Source organism: Penaeus japonicus, unplaced genomic scaffold, assembly GCF_977035675.1.
Source record: "Penaeus japonicus unplaced genomic scaffold, GWHDUDI00000001_assembly GWHDUDI00000009, whole genome shotgun sequence".
Taxonomy (NCBI): domain Eukaryota; kingdom Metazoa; phylum Arthropoda; class Malacostraca; order Decapoda; family Penaeidae; genus Penaeus; species Penaeus japonicus.
Window position 1 is genome coordinate 2858249 of NW_028234411.1, and position 12500 is coordinate 2870748.

General features: G+C 39.9%; 1 protein-coding gene across 1 annotated transcript in view; it reads right to left on the bottom strand.

Annotated features, from left to right (window-relative positions):
- LOC122265760 (serine/threonine-protein kinase gek) overlaps positions 1–12500 on the bottom strand; it is a 35892-nt gene that overhangs the window by 13050 nt on the left and 10342 nt on the right. Inside the window, exons 6-19 of the mRNA XM_086539470.1 lie at positions 12327–12344; positions 10879–11022; positions 8464–8586; positions 7988–8196; positions 7415–7647; positions 7068–7192; positions 3723–3829; positions 3443–3584; positions 3109–3275; positions 2684–2825; positions 2411–2569; positions 2167–2291; positions 1762–2034; positions 1471–1577 (exon numbers count right to left, since the gene is read on the bottom strand). Of these exons, the coding sequence (XP_086395596.1) occupies positions 1471–1577; positions 1762–2034; positions 2167–2291; positions 2411–2569; positions 2684–2825; positions 3109–3275; positions 3443–3584; positions 3723–3829; positions 7068–7192; positions 7415–7647; positions 7988–8196; positions 8464–8586; positions 10879–11022; positions 12327–12344 (2074 nt within the window). The remainder of the gene's footprint in view (positions 1–1470; positions 1578–1761; positions 2035–2166; positions 2292–2410; positions 2570–2683; positions 2826–3108; positions 3276–3442; positions 3585–3722; positions 3830–7067; positions 7193–7414; positions 7648–7987; positions 8197–8463; positions 8587–10878; positions 11023–12326; positions 12345–12500) is intronic.

Genomic DNA, 12500 nt, shown 5'->3' on the forward strand with positions numbered 1-12500 from the left:
ACATATGCATATTGATAGACATACATGTAGATGTATCCTTCCACAGTGATAATATTTACTTATTACAAACATTTTTACATCTACTTTTGAAAAAAAAAAAAAAAATAGACAAAGGCTTTATAAAGGGTAATTTATTTCTGTGAAAATCATCCAAGAACTTGAAACTTATTCCTCATTTTTTATAAAAAATAAATAAATAAATAAATAAAAAAATAAAAAAATAAATACTCAAAGGGAAAAAAAAACATAACAGTAATAATAATGATTAAGGAACCATCATACGGTACCGAGACTCACAGGTTCGTTGACAAAGATGATGGTCACATCTCTAAACATAATGACCATCCCCACATCACCAAAACACAATAAACAAGAGAAAGACATTATGAGCAACAGCTACAGTCATGAAAGAGACGCACATCACACAAAAGCGGAAGGCATCAAAAAATTTCTCTCTCACACAGACTGCACAATAAAAGGCACACTATCACTCTATACCACTAAAGCTAAAATTGTGTGACATGGTACAAGGAAAAAAAATACATATGTATATATATATAAAAGATTAAAGCAAGAGACAAAAACAAAAATAAGAAGAAGTAAAAGAAACAAAAACTCTGGCCTACTTCTCTGCAATGCTTTTAGAATTATTTAATATTCTTTTGCTTTTTTTAAACAAATAATTACTGAATACAATTAATTAGTCTATTAGCATATTTGTTAATGCATATGAATATATCTGTGAGTAAACGAAAAAGAAAAATTCAAATAAATAACATGTGGTAGCATACACAATTGGGTGCGGGATAGGCTTGGGAAGAGGAGAAGGAAGAAAGAGAAAGGAAGGGAAAGAGAGAGAGAACAAAAAAAGAAAAGAAAAGACAAGAGAAAGAGATAAAGATGGCAAACAGTGTGTGGAAGAAGGTGCAATAGAGGACTAGGTGAGAGGGGAGAGTGGAGGGGGAGATGAGGGGGATCGGTCATTCGTTACTGGATCAGAAAATGGATTGTTGGACAAATATTAATAACATCAAGATTTATGTGACAAATTTGTGGAAAAAAGCTGCCAGTAAACCCTCACTTTCCCAATTATTCTCCAGTATGGGATTCCAAAGGGCCTTCTTCCTTTTTGAGACAAATTCATCCTTTCTTTCTCTTATATGTATAATTCAAAGGACCAGAACTTCATGACTAAATATCATTGACTTCCCAGTCCAATTTACTTTTAATAAGCTCCATTTTCGCTTGTTCTCAAGAATCATCTTGACGTTTAAGTCTTTCCATGAGAAAATGACAATGAGTGAAGCTCTCCCTAGGTAATCCAATGGTATACAGAATTTCATCTTTATCACAGACAATTCTTTTGCATCACAAAGAACAAACATTATGATCAATTGAAACAATAATACAAATAATTATGACTGATCAATTTTGAAAATAATCTGTCGCGAAGCAGGCCAGATTACTTACATCCCTCACCAGATTCAAGTCGTGATTGCAGGTCTCTCAGCTGTTTCTCCTTACGCATGTTCTCACGAGACATGTTCTCATAACGCTGCTTGAATTCCCGTACATCTCTGCAACACATGGAATCCAATTGTACATCTCTGCAACACTGATACTGAATTTGTTACTTTTCTTTCTGCTTTTTCTTATTAGGGTTGAAAAGTGTTCTCTTTTAGTGTAAAACACATTAAAAAAAATCCTCTATGAATGATAATTTCACTGAATCCATAATACATATCAAAACTTCCAACTCACTTCTGAGAATTGACCAGTTCTGCTCGCACTTTGCTCAACTCTTCAGAAATAACTTGTTTAGCCTGGATCTCCGAGTTTAGGGATGACTGCAAATTCAGGAGCTCCATCTTGTCCAGCTTCTGAGATCGACGGTTTCGCCAGTTCTTCTCCGGAGGTGCGAGCATTGACGAGGAACCACCCACAACTCCAGACACCTTGAGAGACTCTAGCTCTTCAGTCATTCGTGTTGCAAGTGCTTGAAGATAACCACGAGCATCCTTCTCATCACTTACCCTGTGGCAGAATTAGGTAATTAGAATATTTCATCAAGAGCCTGAAATTCCAATCTACAGAGTCATGAAGATGTATCCTAACAAGAGCAACCAGCCCTGTTTTATAGCAAGAAATAATTCTTTGACTGCTTACCACTGAATGATTTCTGTAATCTGAGCCTCCCACTGCGCTATAGATTCCTTCTTGTTACGCAGATCTTCATACTCATCCTCCAGAGCACGGCGTTCATTCTGCATTCTGCTTATGCTGTCTGAGAGCTGGAGGAAAGAAAATTACACAATAATTGTATGTCTTACACCTACTAATCCATCAAAAGAGAATCAAAAGTCTAGACATGACAGATGAAATTATATGTATAATCAGATTTTGTGCTCACCCTTTCCACATCTTCCAGGAGTTTCTTGTTATCATCTAACATGACTGCCTTCTCCCTGTCATGCCTTCTCTTTACTTCAACAATGGCATCATCCTGTTCCTCTGATCGCTTCTCAAGCTCGCTGCGCAGCTGTTCGACCTTCTTGGTCAGCACACTCACCTGTTAATATAACAACGAGTCTCAATCAGTAAGTCCTCCGAGAACCTGTGAACGCAAGCGCTTCTACAGAAAACGGATGACAAACAACACATTTTAATTCCCCGAGATCCTCACCTCATTCTGAAGAGAGCTCTTAACAGACTCAGCCTCAGCCAGTTGGTCCCTTAGAGCAGCCATGTCGTGGGTGTGCCTCAGAGCCTGTTGTTGCGCTCTCTCCTCCTGATCCACACATACTCGCTCCAGGTCGGCTTTCAATCTGTTGGGGATGTATGCAGGATTTTTTTAAAATGTATCTTGATAGAAATTCATGATAATTAAAATATAAACATTTACTTACTTCACAAAATAAAAGATAGTAATCAATCAAAATTCATAAAAAATCATTAGAAAAAAAAAAATCTATAAACACATATCTATAAAAAAATATATATAAATTCCTTATATTTTCTAAAGGTTAATGCTACTCTTCTATGAAAACAAAGACAATCATAATCTGGAAACTGCACTGCATGACACAAGACCTTGAAAATGCAGATTACCTTGTTACTTCCTGCGAAGCTTCCAAGGAGTTGAGGGAAGGACTCCTGCCTTGGGGTCTCTGCTGCATCTTCTGCAATTCACCCTCTATGCTGCGTGTGTATTCCTCCGATCTCTCCCGCAGTTTCCGCTCTTTACTCGCCTCGGCTTCTGCTTCCTCTGATCTCCCCTGGAAGTGTAGAGAAAGAAATTAATGTACTGTTGCCTTTTTTTTTTTTACTCTTTTCATTTCAAAATAAGATCAAGGTGCAATGGCCATGGCAATTGCAATTGCAATGCTACTAATAAGCATGATTTCAACATATTAGCATGGCAACAAGAAAGAGCTTTCCTAACCTCAAGTTCACGTCTCAATTTTTCTGCTCTTCGCAAGTCTTGTCTTAGGGTGTCAATTTTCTGCATTGCAGTCTCTAGCTCCTCTTCCTTATCGCGAACTTGACGGGACAATTTCTGCTTCTGATTTCGAAGCTCTGTCAACCTGGTAAGGAAAAACAAAATATAATTAACTGTCATCAATGTTTGTAGACAGTCTGCATGCTTTTGACATCATCTTTTTTTTCATCTAAGAGAAAAAGAAAACAAAAGATGGCAGTTCTTATCGAATCTTAAAACTTACTTATCTGATACTTCGCTGTACTCTGACATGGCTAGCTTTCTTTGTGCTAGGGCGTCTTGTAATTCTTTATTCTGCAAGGTTAGTTTCTCTTGTATGTCAGCCATTTCCTGCAAGGAATAGGTAGAGAAAAAAAGCATTAAGGACATACAATAATGCATCAGACTATCAACCTCAATTCAAATACAATGTAATATTCTAAATCTCAAAATATTTGTGTTTAGTGTAAACTTTATCTTTCCCCAAAAACTTAAACCTATTTTTTGGTTTTCTTAACTCTTCCGCGACAGGTGCTATCATAGGGTTAGATCACTTTCGTACTGTATTTTTTATTACAAGTTATCCTTACTTGTTATGATATATACAAGTTATCGATCAGTTAGCTATATAACCCATATTCATTAAGTTGAAGACAACTAAAAACTAGGTATGGCTGGTCATCCCAAAATGTGGCCTGTCTCGGAAGATTAAAAAAAAAAAGAAAAAAAAAAGAAACATAAATCTGTAAGAAAAGCAAAGAAAGAGAGAGGAAAAAGAGCATTGAGAGAGAAGAACACAAAGTAAGACAAAGAAATGGATACTTATTTTTGTAGCAACGAGGTTAAAGCAGGAGCAGTAAAAAGGGGATGTGTTTACCCATTGCAGACGGGTGGCAGTACGTTGATGCCAAGAGCGTTTCTGACAATATGTGAGGAATGTAGTACTAGGATTGAGGAGGAGGAGAGTATATAGATGCATATGGTTATTTTTTTTCCTTGTCATCATAAGGAAACTATTTCACCAATCTTTGTACTCATTCCATAAATTTGTGATAGTGATGTTACACTGAACGTACAGCGCGTACTAGTCCTTTATGGAGACAATGTTTCTCAAAACATAGTCACAGCCATACCAGTACCTACTATAAAAAAGTGGAGAATATATTCAGCACTCTAATGCATAAATGAGCTGGAGTTGGCCAGAAAAAAAGGGTCTCTCTCCTGCCACCAAACCCACAGAATGGCAGCCATGCATCAATCACAAAGACCCGTCTGCAATGGGTTAATAGCTATTCCTCTCATCCAGCCAAAGGGTATTCATGCAGATTAAACTACTCGCACAAAAGCCAACAATGAAAAAATTTAGCAAATAGGTTTTTTTTTCTAATATCCCAAATAATAAAAAAGGAATGATGTAAAGCTTTAGGAGTAAAGACACATTAGAGGGAACATTAGAGCAGTGATTTAACAGTGTAAGAAAAGCTATGTGAAAAACAAGGAATGGATTAAGAAACATTAAAAATTGTCCTTTAACCCTTAAAGGACATGCAGTCCAACAATCTGACATAGAAACACATTAAACAATCACTTTTGTCTACTTTAATTCAATTTGTATAATAGAAAGAAAAATAGTCACTTTTCTTCACTGATTAAAATCTACATGAAAATACTTCAAAACATAACAAATGAATATTGGTACAGATTGGGCCTATCTTCACCCAAGCATGACTAAATTCAGTATGTGAATCCTTTAGAGGTTAAGCAGTTTACAAAGTATCAAAAGATCAAGAATTGGTTCAAAACAAAAATTGTAAGACTAACTAATTGCAGCTCAATGGTAACTCAATGGCAACATACATATGATAGCTATGGCTATGTAATTGCTCATTATAAAGTTTGGCAGAATAATGGAAGATTTAAAAAGATATGCAACAAATTCCCAATTACCAAGCATACCAACACTGAGGAACATCAAAATACTTATTGTTGCCAGTGAATGTTCTCTGTATGTAAAAATATGTGTGCATATGTGTGTGTGTGTGTGTGTGTGTGTGTGTGTGTGTGTGTGTGTGTGTGTGTGTGTGTGTGTGTGTGTGTTGGTGTGTGTGTGTGTGTGTGTGTGTGTGTGTGTGTGTGTGTGTGTGTGTGTGTGTGTGTGTGTGTGTGTGTGTGTGTGTGTGTGTGTGTGTGTGTGTGTGTGTGTGTGTGTGTGTGTGTGTGTGTGTGTGTGTGTGTGTGTGTGTGTGTGTGTGTGTGTGTGTGTGTGTGTGTGTGTGCGCGCGCGCGGCACTTTTTAAAATTCATATTGAGAAGTTTGAATGAAAATAAAATCTGAATAAGGCCAGAAATCCAAACCTCTGTAAATACATAGTACAGTTATGAAGTTACATAAAATCCGTAACAGAAAATACTAGGACTATCCACATGTGTAATGTAACATATGCAACAGTAGAATTGATAGATAAAGATATTCTATTCCTAAAGAATCATATAATAATCTAAAAGCATCCCTTTCTGCACCAAGGACAACAGGGGATGGCCTAACCAAGCACACCTATCATAGTTCAAGTGAATCTTACTGGTGACAAGCAAGAACTGACTTCAATGCAAAAGATACATAAAAACATACACATCATTAGCTTCGTTAATGATAATGAGAATCAGAGAGAGACATTAAATGAATTGTTGTATTATCTTTATCCACCTGACAAGCATACTTCCCTTTCCTCCATTTCTGAAACTGCAACAAGAATTTCCAAAATCCTACACTGATGAAATGAGCATATATAAAACTAATACAGTTCCTGATAACCCTTTTTTCTTTTAATGGGAAAGGGTAATTATATAACAATGTGGCTGTTAGTTACAAATTATGAGGTATTCATTTAGCAAGAGTTATTGTAGTCCACACTATCAATGACTGATATTAAGGTATTAGGAGGGAGAGGGCTTGTATAAATTTTATTGAATACTTACTCTATCCAAACTACTAAAGCCTAATTCCTAAAGATCTTCAGAAAACCAAAGAGGAGAAAGAAAAGAATGCCTTTGTTACTTCTACGAACTGATTCATTTTCACTGTAATGGTACAAGTCAAACTGAAAATCTTTCACTGAAAATCACCACTAAATCAAACACTAAAATACTGTTTTTAAGTCAACATAAACAACTAGCTTCATTCAGAATCCAATTTTCAACAACTTAATTATCAGTCAACACCACTAAGGGTTAAATGCAACGAACTCATAAATATCAATCATCCTTTTACAAAAAATCTTGCCACAGGAGGGGAAAAAAAGTAAGAATTCTAAGTGTGTTCTAAAAACATGAACAGAAATAACTCTAGCTCAAAAGAGATTAGACTTGAAGTTATTACTTTGGATTACTTTGGCTTTACATACAAAGGAGGACAGAACTCAAAAGAGCCGTTTAGTCAAGTGGTATCAATGGTAAAGGTTCAGACTTAAATAGAGAAGAGATGAAAGAAAAGATGACAAGGCACTTACTGAGTAGCATTCTATAACCTACAATGTATACAATAAAAAGAAGAACAAGGAGAAAAAAAAAAAAAAAAGGCTCAGCCACTCACCCTTCCAAGGTTCTCCTTCTCCTGGGAAAGAGCCTTCAACTGCCGCTCCAACTCCTTGATCTTTCCATCCGATTCACTGTCTTTATCTCCTAATCTCTTGATACTTGACAGTTCACTTGATAACTCTGTTGAAGGGAAAAATATTATTATCTAATTATATCTATAAACACATAAAAACATAAAGTAACTATATGTCTGACGATATACAGATAATACCGTAAATCAAATTATAAACCTACTTATCCATTGACACAGACACCAAAAGAATCAGTCTGACAGATGGGTCACACACAAAGGTGGCAATCTATTTGTAGCGGACTTCTCAGTGCCAGAATAATATCACTAACCTTTATTCTGCTTGGTGAGTGCCTGCACTTGATCCACCAATCTTTTAACCTCCTCATTTGAAGATGAACCCATACTTCCATCTGTTCTGTCCGGTCCGTCCTTCATTAACTCTCTATTTTCCGCCTCAACAGACTTTAATCGCCTCTCGTATGATATCAGATCAGATGCAGAGCCAACAGTTACAGATGTGGTAACAGAGAGGGTCAGTAAACAACCCTTGTCACTGATTTGGCTGAAAAGATAAACAAAATATTAATTTGTTAAATGTAATACTAGGCTGAGTTATGTAAGTTTTCTATAAGCCTTCTGTGTTAATATTGTGCAACAAGGTTTCATTACTTAAAATAAAATAAAAATGCTTCACTTCACTAAAATTCATACTATATACAATGTATACATATGAAGAGGCATAGGAATATACTTCCTGTGCTATAATAATTTTCTTACTAGACCCTAACTTTCCAACATCTTTATCTTATCTTCACACAGTAAAATCCTACCAACAGAGATACTTTACAGTACATCAATTTCAATCCATCATACATTATCAATGTTCCATGATAACTCCTCACCTTCCCTGAGTAAATGAAAAGCCCACGAAAGGTAAATGAAGAGCACTGAAAGCCGGGTTAGCAGGGGGTGGGCAAGCGTCCTGGCTTCTCGCTTCCGAATCGTCCACGTCGAAATTGCTTGTGTCTGTGGGACTGGAGACCTCCGGGATGTAGGGAGCCATGCTGTCCCTCAGGGTCTCCCAGTCCACTCCCGCAAACCAGGGATGATTCTGTAAGAGGGAATCATCAGGGGAATGAGGTACGTATGATCGAATATAATTGGGTCTTGTCCTTCCTCGAGAAGATGAATGCAACATGACAACAGGAGATAAAAAGCTTATCTTATCATTATTTATATGTTACTTCCTAATTCACCAAACTAGTTTATGCACATGCTACTATGACCATCCACAGAATGACAATAAAACAAAGCTCAAGCAATAAAACAAACAGAACAATATAATCAAAAGGAAAAAAAGGGAGAAGACCTTACGAACCTTAAAGTCATTAATGCCATTTTTGCCTAATCTGTACTCTGATGCACAAATAAGTTGTCTCATCAGGTCCTTGGCCTCCTCAGAGACATCGTAACCCAGGTCTGTGGGGAAGTCGAAGCAATTCTGTGGGGACGAAAAAATGCACCAGGGCATTAGTTGAGGGTGACTGACCTCTGGTGAATCTCAGGAGATCCATTCTAAGAGAGAGAACTGTCAACTGAGGGAAACAGAAGAAAACAACAGAGGAGGGGAGGGGGAAAGGGTAGGGAGATGGTTGAGGAGGAGGAGGAGGAGGAGGAGGAGGAGGAGGAGGAGGAGGAGGAGGAGGAGGAGGAGGAGGAGGAGGAGGAGGAGGAGGAGAAGAAGAAGGAGGAGGAGAAGAAGGAGAAGGAGAAGGAGGAGAAGGAGAAGGAGAAGGAGAAGAAGGAGGAGAAGAAGGAGAAGAAGAAGAAGGAGGAGGAGGAGGAGGAGGAGGAGGAGGAGGAGGAGGAGGAGGAGGAGAAGAAGAAGAAGAAGAAGAAGAAGAAGAAGAAGAAGAAGAAGAAGAAGAAGAAGAAGAAGAAGAAGAAGAAAAGAAAAAAAACAGGAAAAAGGAAAAAAAAGGAAAAAAGGAAAAAAGGAAAAAAGGAAAAAAAAGGAAAAAAAGGAAAAAAAGGAAAAAAAGAAAAAAAGTGACAAGAAGGAAGGGGAAAAAACTATCATCAAAACCTAAAAGAAATTTTAGCCCAGCGCGCGAAAACGGTCACCCCCCCTCCCCCTCTCCCTCCCCCCTCCCCCGGCTCATTACTTCCAACCACGTAACGACCGAAAACAACCGGCAATTAACATTCACCTCTTGGACAGGATTATACAGCTAAAACAATAATGACGCAAATGCCATTTTAGATACACAAGAGAGAACGCAGTTAAGCGTAAGATGGAAGGTGTCGCACACTAAGGTGGTTTAAGGCTATTTTCGTAACATTCTACCGCCAACAGAACCTGGCCACGGCTGCCAAATATCCTTTGCCAGAGATTTCATAATTTCTAAATTAAAAAAAATTGGCTACTCATGACAAAGCAGGTAGAAGACAAAACAACGAAAACATCTACAATGACCTGGGTAATTCTGTTGTTATAATCATCATCAAAACGCTTAAAACGAAATGCAAATAGAAATCACAAACATATTTTGACTAGTTTCCCCCGACGCGACGCTCTCCGCAAGCCAGTAATGAATCCATCCATAACCCGCCATGTGATACGGCTTCTTCATGGCATCCTAATTAAGTAGCTAAAAATCAAATCGTAACTGCACGGAAAGAGCGGGAAAGAAGTACGATTGCATGAGGTTGCAGAAGAGAAGAGCAGAGCAGGACGATAAAATTAAAGGAGGGGGTAGGGGGGAGGGGAGGGGGAGGGGAGGGGAAGGGAAGGGAAGGGAAGGGAAGGGAAGGGAAGGGAAGGAAAGGGAAGGGAAGAGAAGAGAACAGAACAGAACAGATAAAGGGACACGAGAGAAAAAAAAAGATGGGGGGGGGGGCAGCGTAGAGGGGAAGCGATGAAAGGGAATGAGAATTGAGAAAGGAAATGAAAGGAGTAAAGAGAAGAGAGAGTGGGGAGAGGGGAGAGGATGAAGAAACGGTTTGGAAGATGAGAAAGGCGAAGGGAGTCTAGAAAAAAATGTGTGTCCGCGCGCGCGCGCACGTGGATGCACGAGCACAAGCACACGCACACACAGACATACATACATACATACACATACACATACACACACACACACACACATATCTGTGCATAGTACACGCACACACTCGTACACTCAAACTCAAGCACAAAGTCATACTCACACTCACTCTCTCAAATCTACACTAACACTCACCCTCAAACCTACACTCACATTCACATTCGTACTCATACTCACCCACAAGTACACTCACGTCCACATCCAAATCCACACCCACGTACATACCCATACTCACACCCAAACCTATGCCCATACCCACACCCACATCCACAACCACACTCACATCCACGCCCACATCCACACTCACACCCACATCCACTCACACCCACATCCACTCACACACACACACACCCATACTCACACCCAACCCACACTCACACCCAACCCACACTCACACCCAACCCACACTCACACCCAAACCCACATCCACTCCCATATCTACAGTCATATTCACACCCACACCCACACTCACACGCACGCATACACTCACACCCACGTCCACATCCACACTCACACCCCACCCCCACCCATACACCCCATCCAAACCCAAACCCAAACCCCCACCCAAACCCAAACCCAAACCCCACCCACCCAACCCCCCTACCAAACCCCACCCCCACCCCCAGCCCCACCCCCACCCCCACCCCCAGCCCCAGCCCCACCCCAGCCCCACCCCCAGCCAAACTCACCTTGTGATTCATGATCTTGCCGTAGGTCTCGACGAGCGACTCCGCGTAGAAGGGCGTCTCCCCGAAGAGCATCTCGTACATGCAGACGCCGAGCGACCACCAATCGCACTCGCGGCCGTAGCGCCCCTGCCCGTCTTCCATTGCCTGGCGTAGGGAGGAAACGCGAGCGAGCGAGCGAGAGAAAGAGAGAAAGGGAGAAAGAGAGAGAAAGAGGCGGGGGAGAGGGAGAGAGAGAAAAAAATTAGTAAATACATTGTCCAATGGAAATCACGGGGGGTGGGTGGGGATGGAGAATAAAAAAAAGGGGGGGGGGAGGGTTGGATTGGAAAAGAAGTTGGGGAGGGGGAGGGGGGGTATCTGAACACCTAAGACAAGTTGATCACTTTAAGGAATATTATATGTTAAAGATAATAATACCAAAAAAATGATTTTAATTTCTCTCCAATATCAAGTTGAGATTGCTAGTTTAAAAATAGATAGTTGGGGTCGAGGGGGAGGGAGGGTGGATGGAGTTTGTGAAATGGGGGAGTAGGGGATTAAAATTTCCATTTGAAATACTGTACATTCTCTTTAAAAAAATATATGTATTAGTGAAATCTATAGAGACTAAGGTGTTAATATATCTCTAACGCTAATCTCATCAGGAGGGAACAGGGGTCATATCATGCCTGCTGCCAAACACGAGGTCACACAAGTCACAGGATGTCAAGGTTGGGGGGTGGGGGGTGGGTGGGGGAGGACTGAACACGTGTCCGTTCAAAGGAAAAAAAAAGTATGAATATATATATATGTATGTATGTATAAATGATTCAGCATTCCATTATACCATATCTAGGGTATTGACAAAACGTTTCTATCCTTCCTATACATTCTATTAGGCCAATGCAACGACACCAACACCAACATTATGCCAAGTCAAACTCTTTCTCGTGTTTGCGCTTGTGGTCAATGATATTAATTAAGAGAGGCCAGGTGTAAGAACAAACTAAACTTCCACGCTGGCTGGACACACTTTCATGCGCTGAACCTTGGCGCGACCCGGGTCCTGGGCGAGGCCTTGAAGCTGATTTCGAAAGGGTTAATGACGAGTAATAACCATATACCACAAAATTCATCGTGTGATGAAGCCCGACACCCGTCCTTGATAACTAACCCACAGATAAGCTCTTATGTCCCCCTGCGTGAAATTTGGTCAACTTCAAGGTCCTTGGCCAACCCGAAACGCACGAAGGTCAACCATAAAATCCAACCCAGCGTCCTTAAAAAAAAAAAAAAAAATACAAGGAGTAAATCCTAGGACTCAATGTGAGGAAGCAAGAAGCAGCTCTATTTGGGAGGGGGTTGAGCAAGCAACTCTGGCTCTTGTGTATATCCCAATCTGTGTCCAGTCACCACACGGACTTACTGCACACGACTGACCAGGGAATGAACGCCTGCTCTCAACAAACCTGTCCCTCTCCCATGGCCTATAGAGAATGAATAGTCCTGTCAGCATTTTGCATTATTCAATCATCAGGGGGTGGGGCAAGATCAGTCATCTATTTATTGAAAGAATTTACTCATTTATAGATCTATGTTCTGTGGTTTATCTCCTTTTAAAGCCAAACACTGATTTATCTTGG